Raw genomic sequence first — 14,446 nt, 5'->3', positions numbered from 1 at the left:
ACATTTAACTGTAAGTTCGAAGAAATTTGTAAAGAATTTTTGGACGAAATATTGGATAAAATATATATTATAAAATATAAAACCGAAAAGCGTGCTTCACTCATATCCGGCGGCTGAAAAAAAAGAGAGATTCACGAGATACGATGAACCCGCAGAAAGGAAACACTGTTTTGAATGTTTTAGTTCTGTTTTGAGTCGAGTCCCAATCCTCTTCTTTAATACACTACCAAAATAGTTTTTCTTTACAATATACACGATGTAACAGAGTGTTACAAAAAATAATCACTTGTCCTGGTAACTGGAGTAAGCGCTAAGATTATGTTCTAAGTACATTCTTAATATTTCGTAATGGTTAATTTAACGTAACAAAATGTTACTACAAACAAACTACAAAAGCTCCAACGAAAGCTTCAAAAGCGAAACAAACGAAACTAAGAAATGATAAAGAAAAGCAAATACTAACTGTGCGTCTTTTGCAACTAAATAGAAAATCCTACTAAGTACACTAAATGTATTCAATAAATTAAAGCGTTAATTTTACGCTGCGCAACGTAAAGAAAGAAATATGGTCAACAAGAATTTGCCATCCAACAATGAGGCATATATAGGTGAAACCAAATTGTTTCCAAATCAAATTATATCCAATTGCAATCCAGAGGAGGATCTCTCCTCATCAAAGGTCTCTCAGCATCTGACAAAAAAGCGCTGCTTGTGCAGGTGTAGTTGCTGCTGCTTCCGTCGATAATCCGGCACATTGCGGAGCATGAAAACGGCTGCGAAGAGCACGTAGAGCGATGACAACATGATGAGTACGGGAAAGGAGAAGACGATGTGTGCCATCCGGACCTTCCGCTGCGCCGTTGGAGGCGAAAATATGTAGTCACCTGTAATAATCAACGAGTTTATATGGTTACCGAGTACTGGGGACTAATAGATAGTTATCGTTAGTATTTGTATCTGGATGCCGTAGAAATCCGTTCCAACCGCAAGTCCATACAACATTGGAAGAGACTTCTGTAGCAAGCCTAATGGATTTACTTAGCTATGCAAGGCCACCTACCATTCCAGCTCTTGTAGGCACACCGTTCTCCATCGTAGTCGTTTACGCAGAGGCAGGAATGGAAGACCGTGTTGTTTACCATCGGATGCTGGAAGCAGTGGCCGCCGTTCAGGCAAAAGCTAGTATTGTAAGCTTCACTGCAGGGCAGCATCTGAATCTCTGTCTCCTTGTCGTTCGGGCTGGCAGTTGCTGAGCCTGGCGTACTGGTCGAGCTGTGGTCAGGTGGCGGTTCTCCGGTGTGCGTAACAGTTTCGGGTGTTGTCACTGTCTCGGATTCAGTGATTGGTGTGCTGTTTTCGCTGGCCAACCAGGTTGCGGTACTGGATCCAAGAATAACCGCATCCTGTTCAGGATCAGCGGCATTGGAGTCGTCTGTGCTTGGCAGTTGGTCGCCAGTGTCTGGATTGGGATCCGTATCGGGATGCAGCTGGTCTGCCTCCTCCTGAGCGGAAGCCTCCAGTTGCTTACGCTGCAGCTCCAGGCGATTGAGCAACTCAACCGCAGTCTCCTGGATCTGCTGCTGCAGCTCGTGCGCATGCTCGTGCATGTGGCTGTGCTGATGCTGCACAATTTTCAGCGTATGCTCTCGGAGAAGTAAGATCCGGCTCGAACAACAATCTGCAGGATACGGAGGAGTGCGATTACGAAAATGGGACAGGAAGATTTCAGTTCGAAACTTATTTGTGATGCGCCAAGTCTTTTAACTAATTCATATATCAAATTCCAGTTAGCGCTCTTTACATTACTTTTTCGAATATTTAAGAAAGCAAAGTTGGGAAAACATGTTTGTTTCAATTTACAAATGTATTATCCATTCAATAGACTTGATTTTCTTATCCTGCAATCTTAAGGTTTCTAAAAAGTTTTCAATAAAGATGTAATGAATTAGCATTACCAATATTATAAGATCAGCACTGCGAATATTTTATGCGTTGTTTAGCTGTTTTCCAGTTTGTATTTTTGACGCTAGAAATAGCTATTATTCTAGGAGAGCCTGGCAATACTGGCCGTAAAATCAGGTGGGGATTATGTACTTACCTGTGACGGCGACAATTGTTGAGAGCACGAAAATTACTTTGAAAATCCGAGTAAATGGGATTTGCATCATTGGAAAACGCTTGGTGGCGCTCCGAAAAATATTGGCTGGCTGGACCGATTGTCCAGCACTAGGAAAAGTGAGTCAATGAAGGGGTCTAAACGATCGAGGGATCGAGCGGCGTGCTGGCCGCAAATGCAATTTGGCGTCGCAACAGAAACTGAAACATACTACACACTTGCATCTCCTTGTGGATTTTACTGCAAAATAAAAATAGAACATTTTAGCGCCTCCACATTTTCTGTCGCACGAACGAGCACACACACGACAAAAAAAAAATAGCATTTAAAATAGGTGATCCAAAAGCTTTTTATAGATTATCCTAGACGTACTGGAGCTGCTATATTGCCTGTAGAAGGCTTCGACATTATAATTATTATAATGACTCGTGAATCATTTTATATATCGGGCAAGTAATTAATTAGTTAAACTAAAGAGCAGCAAGCGCGGGAAGCGGGCTCTTCTCTGCTCCACTGTGATTTTAGGTCTTGTTGCGCGCACGTCGGAAAAGAGACTGAGGAAAACAGAGCCAGAGAATCAGATGGACCCCATACCCACATTGGCATTGGCATGCGCCATGAATGAAATCGATCGGAGAGCGGGGAGAACAAAGAGAGCGACGGATAATGGTGCCAAAGAATCATATGGATATGCTAAGAGATGCAAAACCGCCCGCCCATTAACAGTTATCAGTTATTCAATTTGCTAACGGCACTTTTCACTGCATACTTCTGGGGCAGGATCAAGATATATTGCTCTGAACTAAACTGATAAGGTTATAAACGGAACTATATAAAAACTATGTTTTGCAGAAATTGTAAAGATTCTTATTTATATATAAACAGGTCTTGATCAAGATTGGTAAAATTGGATGAAATTCACGGGTTAGGGTGGTTTGACTGTAACCAATGATAATTAAAAACGCAGCTTTCTTTTTTTAGACATTAATTTAGTTAATTTATTGCTTAGATTTATGCTTATCAACGAGTACAAGACTCTAATTAGATATCAACTAATATCCCAGTAGAATTTGAACTATTACGCGCACTTGATAAAAAATAAATTCAAAACAATGGCCACTGCCACATTAGATTTGTGGTTCCAGCGGAGCAACTCCCAAGTGACTGTTTCCCAGGAAATCCAGTTCGGAACACTGACTGATGACACGGCCGATGTCCTGAGGTAGGAGACACAATGGAGCATTGGCCGCCGCCGGTGGTAACTGTTCCAAAGTCTCCTGTTGCAGCTTTGCCGCCAAGGAGCGGCGTACCAATCTCTCCACAAAAGTGCACAGCACTTGTCCGAGCATCGTGAGGGCCAGTGGCTGGGAGACGCCAGGCGGAGATTCCTCCGGTTCCAGTGTGATATTAATGTCCTTGCACATTTCCTGGACCAGCGGCAATGCCGAATCCAAGTGCTTCGGCGGAGGTAGATAGAGCAGTTGGCGATGGTTCACCATTGGCAGAGATACACTTGCTGAGTTAGTTTCCCTGTGGGCGAGCGAGTGAGGTTTGTCCACTCCCAGCACATCGATGAACTCCTTATCTCGCACCTTTTGATCATGCCCAAGCAGACGTTCGGATTGCTTGGTTATCCAAGCTTCCAGCCGATTGCCGGAGCTGAGACTACTGTAGGCCGATAGTTTCGGTTGGGGCTCGCCCTTGAGTTGCGCCTGAACACGCTGAGCCAATTGCTCTTCGTCGCTCAGTTTTGGTTTTTTCCTCCTCTGCACGCCAGGTAAAACATCTTTGAGCGGTGGCGTATAACCATGAACCCTGGCGAACGCCACTATCTCCCGTAAGCTCCAGTAGTGTTCCTTCCCAGTAATATCAAGCTGATGCAGCTTGTGGTGCTGCAGCAGATTGCGACGGAGAAGACGTGCCCGCAAGTACTCAAAGCAACGTTGTTTTAGGGCACTTTGCTTGTGAAACGCATCGAGGGTTGTACATGTGAAAGGATGGACCTTGTGCTGATCAATCTCCGTAAGCGGCAGGCGACGCAGCAGGAACTCCACAGCACTGCGCATGTTACGGAATTGGGCACTTCTAAAGATATGCTCCAGCCTTCGGGGTCGCAATGGTAAGGAAGTGTCCACCATTGGGGGCAACACCATGGGTCTTTCCTCCACCTCGCCGCTCATGTTGGCGTACCCATGATCGTGCTGCATGCACTGCAGCATATGCCAACGCGTTTCTGACGGTGGCTTAAGTAGACTTAGTTGTGGTTTCAGCAGAGATTGTTGCTTCGCAGCCTGCTTAAGCTTCCGCTGCAAAGGATCGATTATGTACAGCTTTCCTGCTCTCTGAAACACAACATTCTTCTTGCCCTGGTGATGGCCATTGGGCACAGGCTTTATTGGAGGCCGATCCGGCGAGAATTCCTGCCACGCTCTCTGGGGAGATGCCGGTGGATAGTGCTTCACTGGCGAAAACTCATGCCGCTGCCTTTCTGGCAAGGATTCTTGCCTAGGACTTCTGCCGTTTACTGGTAGATAGACCACAGAAGGCTTAGAAGCGCTGACCGGAGTCGCATTTAACCGAAGTTGAGCCCTGGGCGGCGTTGATGGAGTTGGCGGCTGCTTTCGGGGACTGTAGCTTAACTTCAGGGGCTCCGAAACCAGCACCGTTGGTTCAAGTTTCTCAATGTCGTCGCTGAGTTCAATTTTGTTGATGCCAGCAAACAGATTATCATCCAGTTCCTCCTTATTTTGAGTGAATGAAATGGTGCGTGGTTTGCACGACTCCCCAGGAAATGCGAAAATCGAAGGCTCTAAAAGATGAGCAGCAGCAACAGGCGGAGCAGGAACTGCAGTCTGCTGTTCAGGTGTAGGAGAAGGTTTGACACTTTTCTGTTGGGTTAATGCCTGTTTCGCTCTCAGCCATATTTCCACAGTAGTCTCAGCACCCATCGTGTGTAGTCCACACATTGTCTTATCCAGCACAACTGTGTGCATCAGTTGCACGGGCTTTTGTTGCAATTGCTCTTGGAAGAATAACTGGATGCGCATCGGAAACTCGCCCCAACCATGTCGGTTGAGCTGAAAGGGAGGATTGTGCACGTCCACAATGTCATTTGGTCGGTATGACGGATGAAGGTGAAAGCGCACCTATAAATGCCAAGAACACATTGAATCAGTCTGTATATTTTTTTGGAAATCACTTACCTTTTTGATGTATCTTTCCAGTGGTTCAGGTAGATCTTTGCCTTGCACATAGACCAACCACTTATAGGTCAAAGCTTGCCCACCTGTGGCACTCTCTCGAGAGCCATCGCCAATGTACTTGGAGGTATTACCAACCACAAAATTAAACTTGTTCTTGTTATTAAGTCGCGAGGCATTCAGCTCCACTTGTTTTTCGTGGGCTTGCCGGCTGGTGCACGGCTGCTCGTCCTCTAACTTAACGGAAATGGGCTGTTCCTTTTCTGGCTGCTCCTTGGAGTCCTTGGAGTGATCGGTTACGATGCCTTGCTCCTTGATCTTCTGTTGTCGCCTTCGTTCCGCACGACGATGAGCCGGATTTCTTAGTCTGATGGTTTCTTTGGCCAAGGTGGCCGCCGTGCGCTCTGGCAAATGATTCTGGATGGGAACAGGGCGCTTGCCAACGATCTTTTTGATGGCTGGATGCAGTGGCAGCTGCGGTGCGGATATGTCTTCCCCAAAAAGGCTGTCGCCGCGGACCTTGGCAACGTCCGCACCAGTGAGTGGGACCTGTTGCTTCCTATAGTATTCGCTGACCACCTGATAGCGTAGTCTGTCCAACAGTTGTCGGCCTTGCAACAATCGTCGATCGATCTCGGCCAACTGCTCGACCTTTTGAGAGATTTCGCGCTGGAACTCCAGCCGAAGGAGCTCCCGGATGCGCTGAAATTGTTCGGACGACGTGGGCATCTCCTCCGCCTGTTCCGTCTTTGCACGCTTTTGCTGAACGGGCGAGTCAGCCTCCGGACAGGTTTCTCCCTCATCCTGGCTAGAAACTTCCGTTTGCTGATAATCTGGATCGTGGTACTCGCTGTGCCTGCGTTTTTTTGGCGGCGTCGCCTGTTGCTGGTCCATGTGCGTGGTAGCTGGATCACGCACAGGACTCGTATCACGTGAGTTCGGGGGGGAACAGCTTCAAGTTGGGCCCGAACCGATCCGTGCACATTTATGCCGGGGTAATTGGCTGTTATTTATAAAAATGTGTAAACAATTGATGCGAACGAGGCGGCGCAAACAGAATTGAGTGAGGGAGTTGCCACATCGCGCATGTAGATGCGTGCACGCCGGCCTTGTCCAACACTGGCTGGCCAGCTGTTTACCTTTACGCGGGAAGCAGCGACGCCTAAACTCCACGGGAAATCAGAAGTAGCAAAAAAGAAAAGCAGATAAGCCGGAGCAAAATGGTCGAGCGCATCGAGGATCTTAACCTGCCGAATGCCGTAATTGCGCGGCTCATCAAGGAATCACTGCCGGAGTCAGCCAGCGTCAGCAAGGAAGCGCGAGCAGCGATCGCCCGAGCGGCATCTGTGTTTGCCATCTTTGTGACATCCTCGTCGACGGCGTTGGCCCACAAGCAGAACCACAAGACCATCACGGCCAAGGATATTCTACAGACCCTCACCGAGCTGGACTTCGAGAGCTTTGTGCCCTCCCTGATGCAGGATCTCGAGGTCTATCGCAAGATGGTCAAGGACAAAAAGGAGAGCAAGGCCAGCAAGAAAGACTCCAGCGTCGCCGAAAATGCCAATGCAAGTGCGACTGCAGCCGCAGAGGAGGCTGCCGAGTGATGACGACTGGAAGAAACTATACGGAATTAATTATCCTCTTTAGTCCTTAAGAACAAAGCTAGTATTAAGCATAAACAAAGAACATTAAACATAGCAGTATCTAAGTACGTCACTTGTGTTTTGTCGCTTTCCTCGAAGGCTGAATTGCCTCCTTTAATTAGGGTTTGTTAGGTCACAGTATGAATATCAGAAAGTGAAAGTTAATGAATAATGTATGCTATTATTGCTAATAAATAATGTGGAATTTTAATCCAGTTTGATCAGTTTTATACTGGCCTTATCAAGTTAGAGTTAGAGGTGTCAGAATGCTATTCCGTTTTTGCCAGAATTTGTTAATATATGTGATCCGAAAATCGCTATTTAAAAATCACCACATTGCGCATCTCAGCTTGATGACCACGTGCCCTTTTCCAACACTACAAGCAGCTGTTTAAAAAAGCGCGTATTGTCGCAACAAAAAGTTTAGTTTATTATATTGCATGTTTTATACAATAAATATTTTAGTGGGAAATGGGAGTTACGGGCCTGTGGAAGCTTATTGAGCCGTGCGGCAAGCCAGTGCCTGTAGAAACACTGGAAGGTAAAATCCTCGCAGTGGGTAAGGATCGATTTCGCCACCTAATGAAAAGCTTGCTAATTTTAGTTGTATGTTTATCCTGCAGATATATCCATTTGGTTGCATCAGGTTGTGAAGGGCTTTCAGGACAACAAGGGCTCGGCCCTGAGTAATGCCCATTTACTGGGTCTCTTCCATCGCCTCTGTAAATTGCTATACTATCGTGTGCGACCGGTTTTCATTTTCGATGGATGCGTGCCGCAGCTCAAAAGGGACACCATTGTGAGTTATTATAATGAATTATACTGAGATTGACACTCCAAATACAATCCTCTTTATGTCAACCTTACAGGCACGTCGTCAGCAGCAGAGGAATAAGCTTAGCAATGAAGCTGATCGTATTCAGGCTTTGCTTCTGCAATCCCTGGCCAAAGAAAAAGTAGTGCAGCAAGCGCTGGGCAAGAATGCGGAGCTGCTGCTCAAATCTCCGGTTAAGCGACCGCCTCCAGCCAAGAAGAACGACGAGGATGACTTGTTTAAGCTGCCTGAACTGCCGGCTGCATCGGAGGGGCAAGATGGTCAAGGTGAAAGCGAGCAGGACACCAGTGCCAGTGCCTCAGACAGCTCCTTCGACGAGTCAACCGCTCGACATTCTTACAACTCCAGCTTACAGGCCATCGATGTGAAGAGTCAGCACTTTCGGAATCTGCCAGCCGATGTGCGACACGAGATCCTCACAGACATCAAGGAGACGCGCAAGCAGTCGTCGTGGGGTCGTCTGCACGAGTTGCCCGCCCGCAGCGATGACTTCTGCTCCTTTCAGATGAAGCGACTCCTAAAGCGTCGAGCCGTTCAGGAGAGCTTAGAGCAGGCGGAACAGGAGATGGGCGGACACACGCTGACCTATGCAGAGTTGTGCGACTTCTTCAGCGAGGAGGGCATACTCACTCCAACTGCCATTGAACAGTGCACCCGACAAATCAGCTCGGATGAGCACACACGATTCCTGCTGGTCAGGGATCTTAAGAAGAAAGCTATGGAGAGCACCAAGCAGGAGGTTAAAATGGAAATGATTGAGGAGGTGCCCGCGGAGGAGGATGAGAAGCCAAGCACTTCTACCAAGAAAGAGCCTATGGAAAGTACAGACCTAGGCACGGAGTTTGATGAGGATTTGGCCAAAGCGCTGTCCATGTCAATGGAGGAGACCAAGGTGTACGATGAAAAGGACTACGAGTACGACTCGGACCAAGAGTTGCGCCTCAACCGAGCTCAAACGAAGCAATTGCGCCATGCGGCCAAAGGACCTGCACGGGCATATATGATTGAGTACGGCGGAATGAACAAAGAGGAAGTTGGCAACATCATGGAGGTCACTCAGCTCAATGACACTCAAAGCCTTGAGAAATTGCTTGAGATCACCACAGTCCAGTCCGACATCGCTGACAACTCGATTGAGGAGGCCAAACTTATTTCACAGGCTATTGAAGAGAGCAAACAACTCTCCCAAGCGATTGAGGAAAGCAAGATGAATCTTAACGAGGATAAGGTGGAGATTGTAGATACTGATACCGACTCAGAATTGGAGGAAGTAATGGAAGTTCCAGGGCTAGACAAAGGCAAAAAGAATCTTGAGATTTGTGTTGACATTACTGAGGGCCAAGGGGATTCGAATGATTTGTTTGCGGATATTTTCGAGGATGGAGAGGCGAATAAAATTGAGAAACATAAAAGCGATGAGGAAGATGATGACTTCATAGAAGTAAAAGACAGTGAAGAACTAAAATTGGACTCTGAAGACGAAGCTAAAGCAATCACAAACAAAAGTGCTAAAGAAATTAATGAAGTAATGCCGTCCATTGATGAAATTATCGAAGTAAAAGATAGCCAAGATATGATTCCAGTAGAAGCTAGTCTCAAACCTGATCTAGACACAATTTTAAATGATCTGAAAAAGGAAACGGCGGCAGTTAAAAATATTCAACTGAACATAACTGAAGAAGCAAAACCAAAACCCAAGGTAGAACTCAATTCTATATTGGATGAGCTTAAAATAAAGATGGCCGACGTTAAAAACATCAGTCTGGATAACGTGAAACTAAGTAAAAGTGCGCCTATCGTACTATCCTCCGACGACGAAAACGGCTTGAAATCCTCGAAAACATTTCCGAAGGAAGAGGTAATCGAGTTGTGCGACAGCGACGATAATAAAAACAACCGCGTATCTCCAAACAAAACGCCCAGCAAAAACAAGTCCATAAAGGAATTTTTTGAGACCAGTTACGTGATCAAGCGAACGCCCGACAAATCCCCAGCGACAAATGAAACATCGCCGGGGACACCCAAGACCCCGAAGCCGTTTTTCAGGAAGAGAACCCCGAAGTCCGGACGTAAAAGAGATAGTGATGCCAATGAGGACAGTGATGAGGAAGTTTCACCAACTAAAAGGTCCAGTAAGGCATCAAAATCGCTCTTCGAGACAAAGGATCCGGAAAAAGAGAAGACTGTAGATCCTGAGGTAAGTGCTGCACTGATTAGTAGTTTATTTAAATAATGTTCTATCCCTACAGGAGCTTATCAAAGATGCAGCCGAGGCCCTGAAATCACAGAAGACCTCAGAAGAACTGCAGGAGATGGCCACCAACTTGGCCCAGGAGCGAAAAGAGCTGGAAATCGAGCGGAACCGGCAAGACCGAATGGGCATGTCCATCAGCCAGCGCATGAGCATCGATTGCCAGGAGCTGTTGCGCCTGTTCGGCATCCCGTACATTGTTGCCCCCATGGAGGCGGAGGCGCAGTGCGCCTTTCTCAATGCCACCGATCTCACCCACGGCACCATTACGGATGACAGTGATATCTGGCTTTTCGGTGGCCGCACTGTCTACAAGAACTTCTTTGCCCAAAACAAGCACGTGCTGGAGTTCCGGGCGGAACAGATAGAGCAAACGTTTAACTGCAACAGGGGTAAACTGATTCAGTTGGCCTGTTTGGTGGGCAGTGACTACACAACAGGAATTCATGGCATTGGTGCTGTAACGGCCCTGGAGATACTGGCCTCCTTTTCCGGACAGGATGCGAATGGGCCAGGTGTCTGCAATCAATCGGTGTTGCAAACGCTAACAAAGTTCCGCGACTGGTGGCAAGCACACAAGAGCAGCAATCTTCCACCTGGCAGCTCGGCTCGCCATTCGCTCCGCAAAAAACTTAAGAACATCGAACTGCACGAAGGTTTCCCCAACGGTGCAGTGGTGGAGGCATATTTAGCGCCCACGATCGATGACAATCGGGATGCATTTAGTTGGGGCACACCGGATGTGGAATCAATACGGGAATTCACGCGTAAATCTTTCGGTTGGACTACTTCAAAAACGGATGACATTCTGATGCCTGTTATGAAGAAAATTAACGAGAAGAAGATACAGGGTTCCATACGCAACTACTTTACGGCAAAGAGTGCTCTGCGAGTTCAACAACCGCACGTCAGCAAACGTGTCCAATTGGCCATCGATAAGATGTCCGGGAAGATCGATGAGACGCCGGAGAAACCAAAGAAGGTGGCACGCACAAGGCGGGCAAAGGCAGCTCCCCCAACAGATCCTGATTTAGCATACGCGGAAGTCGAGGTGAAAACTGCTCGCCCCAAACGCGGCAAACGAAAAGCTGCGCCTGAATCGGAAGTTGTGGATGAGGAACTGCCTACCACATCGCAGTCAGCGCCGAAGCCTGAAAAGTGTCCTCGAATACCAAACACCGTTGAAGTTATACCACAGAGGGAAAAGGACCTGGAGCAGATGCGCCTAAACAAGGCAAAGGCAGCAGAGATTCTTAAGAAGTCAGCAAAATCCAATAAAAAATAACAAATCTATTAAATACAAATTTATAGAAACCATCTAGTGAAGTTTACATCGCTTTTGTATTTAGTGTTTTACAGCAACCTTGACAAGCTACGTCAGTTTTTTTTTTATTTTTTCTTTAGCAGAGCCTTGTATATTTACTTTAGATCACTATAGGTGGAACCTGAAGATGAATTTAAAACGAAGTAATGGACGACCAGCAGCTTACCGTATTAAAAACAAACACATTTTTATGAAGGGTTTTAGGAGGCGAAGGACGAAAGCGATTAAAGTGCACGCATGTTTACACAAACTTTTGAGTACAGAGGGCAATTTGATCAACAGCATACGGATGATACCCATGCACAGAACCCGATCTATTTTAGCTGAATCCATTAAATTGCTACGGCGACGAAATCGTAAGCGTGTAACAAATGATCTGCGAGATGAACACAATGACAGAAAACTGAAGACACTATTACGAAAATTGTATGATCATAAAACAAATAGTTTATATCTCAAAAAAATGTTAGGAAATTTGAAGGTTCAAATTAATGAGCACTATTGCAGTAATATTGCAGAACTAAAAGTAATGAGAAAACTAACCAGGGGCAACATAAAAGAAGCTGAGGAATGTTATAATGTTGCAAGCCAACTGAAATATATGAGTAGAAGTAGGTCGACGAGACGGAAACCGAAAAATTCTTTTGAAAAATCCATATGGATATTCTTAAATTCACTTAAAACCCAGAAGAATGTCGTAGTAACAAAGAAAACGGATAACAATAAAAGTCAGGATCTTAGTGAAAATCCACGTAAAGCACATTTTCATAGACGACGCATGGTGCTGCCAAAACGATTGAATGCAATAAACACTGGTTCAATGAGTGATACAAATGTAGTTTATTCAAAAATAAGCACTCATAATTTACCAGCATCAAGGCAAAAGGTTAAAGTTTATCCCCGAGAAAAGACAAAAACATACAATACAGCGGAAGCCGAAACAACACCTTACACAGATTTAATACACCCAAAAATTGCAGTCGATAAAGAGGAAAATCAGCAGGGAACCTGGAGAGAACCCCATTATACCGAATCAAAATTACCTATACGTAGAGTCAAAAAGAGAATGAAAATTAGAAAAGTCCCAAAAGTGAAAAAGGAATTTACGCTAACGAATACAATTCCAAATTTGAAAATGCGGCTTGGAAGCCGCAAAAGAGTTTCAAAAAACTATGCAACGATTGCAGACGAGTCCTTGCAAAAGGTTCAATCGAAAGAGAGGGAAAGTCGTGCAAAAAATGAACTTACTAAGTTTCCAAAATCTTCAGCTCTTAACAATATACAAAATTTCTCGACATACGAAAATTTGAAATCTGCGTACCGAGGGGAAACTTTAAAACAAAAGGGGAGAAGTTCAATTCTTAATAGAAATAGTAGAAAAGATAAATCTGAGGAAAGCCTAGCCAAGTACCAGAAGATGACTGTATCGAAATATTTCGACATCAAATCAAAGTTTAATCCCGTCCTAAGCGAATCTCAGATATCCCAAACAAACTCCTATTCAGTGGCAAAACCGAAACCAGTGAGATCATTGGATAGCATGGCAAAGGATTCAGTACAGCTACCCATGTCATCAATGGCCACAACGATTATCAATCGCTTATTCGAAGAAAAGCCAATAGCTTCGGATGAACCAAGAAGATTTCACAAAACACTAGACGCTGCAAAAATGTCAACGAACAGTTTTCTGGAAACGATTTCAAAGATCAAGGCCTCGGATCGAGTAAATGCCGTGTGGAACGATTTGCAGGGGAAATATAAGGAGTGGTCGTCGAATGTTAAAACGCCCGAGGATGCGCAGAAACTTAAGGAGATTCTCAAATGGCGCTACATTCACAATGTCCAAAAGCTCCTACACAATTATGTCAAGCAGTTCAAGATCGATTCAGACGGTGGACGATCGGAAACCGAATCCAGAAAATCAGTAATGTCAAGTAGGGTACTTCGTTCCAGCTACCAAGTACCAGCTTACCATGGATCTTCAGCAGTTCACAAAAAGGCATCTATCACCGACATTTCGCCGCTCAGACAAACGCACGACGCCTTTGTCCGATCGCAAATGGAATCGTTGAGGTCTGGTGCTTTTGACAAGGATGTGGAGCAAATGGAGCACATGATTATGGGTAGACAGGTACCCACAAGTGCGGAGGAAGTGGAAATCTTCAAGAAATATAAATCTGACCCTCAGCACTACAACGTGCTGATACTTAATGTCGGCAAACCCACTTCGGATGAAAAGTATGAGGAATTGTTGCCAATTCTGGAGAAGAACTTTCAATTTATAACCGAACAATTAGTGATACTTTCCAGGCAAAAGAGGGTTCAGAAAATGCAAGCCAAAATCGAAATACAAAGAGCAGAAGAGGAAGTAGCATCAAAAGTTTCAGGTGAAAGCTACATCATTGATCGTACTGATTTAAGTGAAGCATATCTGGAAAAGAGGAGGGACTGGTGGGCAACCTACATAGCCAAGCAGGCCAAGAATCCTACAGAGATTCTTTTAGCCCAAGTCCGGTATCAGAAACGAATGAACCACCTTGCCGAAAAAAAGGAAGAGCGCAAGCAACGAAAACTACAGGAGCAGCGGATTCACAAAAAGAGGAGATCACTTAGTGCCCTATTCAGAGCTCCAAGGCAAACGCACCGCCAGCGACAAGCCATGGATGATATTAGGCAAAAGCTGGAGGGTAGGAAGTCGAAGTGCTCGCTAACATCTTTGTGTTGTCGGATATGCAGCAGGTGCGGCTTGATCTGGACACAGAAGTGCTCCGAAGGTTCCGACGATAAGTCAGCAGAACACATCTGCCAAAGTGTAAAATCAAGATAGGTCTTTCGATTGGCACGATTTCCGTGGGAAAATCTAATTTTGTGGGTGGTACAGAAATCTCCTTCCACCAAAATCGAACAGAATGTTATGTTATGAATTTGGTCGAAAGAGATTTTTCTACTACTAAGGATTGTAACAATAATATGTGAGGTGCAACGATAATAAATAAACCTAAGCTTATGGCGGGACAAAGTTTTTAGTATTAAAAATAATTTTTCTTTACTTTACATTTATCATATGTATGCAT

General features: G+C 45.3%; 5 protein-coding genes across 5 annotated transcripts; 3 read left to right on the top strand and 2 right to left on the bottom strand.

Moving 5' to 3' along the window:
• Positions 1–175: 175 nt before the first annotated feature.
• On the bottom strand, positions 176–2,684 carry LOC120454216 (protein gurken). Its single transcript, XM_039639355.2, has 4 exons — positions 2,489–2,684; positions 2,099–2,356; positions 1,061–1,678; positions 176–884 (listed from the first exon to the last, which is right to left on the bottom strand). The coding sequence occupies exons 2-4, from the start codon at positions 2,166–2,168 to the stop codon at positions 685–687; spliced, it is 888 nt and encodes a 295-aa protein (XP_039495289.1). The 5' UTR covers positions 2,169–2,356; positions 2,489–2,684; the 3' UTR covers positions 176–684.
• A 420-nt stretch (positions 2,685–3,104) lies between these two features.
• On the bottom strand, positions 3,105–6,385 carry LOC120444012. Its single transcript, XM_039623495.1, has 2 exons — positions 5,320–6,385; positions 3,105–5,262 (listed from the first exon to the last, which is right to left on the bottom strand). The coding sequence occupies exons 1-2, from the start codon at positions 6,208–6,210 to the stop codon at positions 3,244–3,246; spliced, it is 2,910 nt and encodes a 969-aa protein (XP_039479429.1). The 5' UTR covers positions 6,211–6,385; the 3' UTR covers positions 3,105–3,243.
• A 57-nt stretch (positions 6,386–6,442) lies between these two features.
• Positions 6,443–7,030, top strand: LOC120444013 (DNA polymerase epsilon subunit 3). The gene has a single exon (XM_039623496.1). It carries the CDS (start codon positions 6,537–6,539, stop codon positions 6,921–6,923), a length of 387 nt encoding a protein of 128 aa, XP_039479430.1. The 5' UTR covers positions 6,443–6,536; the 3' UTR covers positions 6,924–7,030.
• Positions 7,031–7,284: 254 nt separating this feature from the next.
• On the top strand, positions 7,285–11,365 carry LOC120444010 (DNA excision repair protein ERCC-5 homolog). The gene is made up of 4 exons (XM_039623491.2): positions 7,285–7,521; positions 7,586–7,761; positions 7,832–9,994; positions 10,047–11,365. The coding sequence occupies exons 1-4, from the start codon at positions 7,434–7,436 to the stop codon at positions 11,331–11,333; spliced, it is 3,714 nt and encodes a 1,237-aa protein (XP_039479425.1). The 5' UTR covers positions 7,285–7,433; the 3' UTR covers positions 11,334–11,365.
• A 53-nt stretch (positions 11,366–11,418) lies between these two features.
• LOC120444049 lies at positions 11,419–14,408 on the top strand (the record flags this gene model as incomplete). Its single annotated transcript, XM_039623554.1, has 1 exon — positions 11,419–14,408. A coding segment is annotated over one exon (2,781 nt), but the record flags the coding sequence as incomplete, so codon positions are not given.
• Positions 14,409–14,446: the final 38 nt, after the last annotated feature.

The sequence above is a fragment of the Drosophila santomea genome, chromosome 2L (genome assembly GCF_016746245.2).
Source record: "Drosophila santomea strain STO CAGO 1482 chromosome 2L, Prin_Dsan_1.1, whole genome shotgun sequence".
In the NCBI taxonomy this organism is placed as follows: domain Eukaryota; kingdom Metazoa; phylum Arthropoda; class Insecta; order Diptera; family Drosophilidae; genus Drosophila; species Drosophila santomea.
This window is presented reverse-complemented; position numbering and strand designations above follow the sequence as displayed.

What these genes read in the sequence shown, in the direction of transcription:
- LOC120444012 (XM_039623495.1), bottom strand. Translation starts at nt 6,210, where the DNA reads ATGGACCAGCAACAGGCGACGCCGCCAAAAAAACGCAGGCACAGCGAG. An exon ending in TGGAAAGATACATCAAAAAG is followed by an intron (nt 5,263 to 5,319) that starts GTAAGTGATTTC and finishes TGGCATTTATAG; the next exon opens with GTGCGCTTTCACCTTCATCC.
- LOC120454216 (XM_039639355.2), bottom strand. Translation starts at nt 2,168, where the DNA reads ATGATGCAAATCCCATTTACTCGGATTTTCAAAGTAATTTTCGTGCTC. An exon ending in AACAATTGTCGCCGTCACAG is followed by an intron (nt 1,679 to 2,098) that starts GTAAGTACATAA and finishes CGTATCCTGCAG; the next exon opens with ATTGTTGTTCGAGCCGGATC. An exon ending in TGCCTACAAGAGCTGGAATG is followed by an intron (nt 885 to 1,060) that starts GTAGGTGGCCTT and finishes TGATTATTACAG; the next exon opens with GTGACTACATATTTTCGCCT.
- LOC120444010 (XM_039623491.2), top strand. Translation starts at nt 7,434, where the DNA reads ATGGGAGTTACGGGCCTGTGGAAGCTTATTGAGCCGTGCGGCAAGCCA. An exon ending in AGGTAAAATCCTCGCAGTGG is followed by an intron (nt 7,522 to 7,585) that starts GTAAGGATCGAT and finishes TTTATCCTGCAG; the next exon opens with ATATATCCATTTGGTTGCAT. An exon ending in AGAAGACTGTAGATCCTGAG is followed by an intron (nt 9,995 to 10,046) that starts GTAAGTGCTGCA and finishes CTATCCCTACAG; the next exon opens with GAGCTTATCAAAGATGCAGC.
- LOC120444013 (XM_039623496.1), top strand. Translation starts at nt 6,537, where the DNA reads ATGGTCGAGCGCATCGAGGATCTTAACCTGCCGAATGCCGTAATTGCG.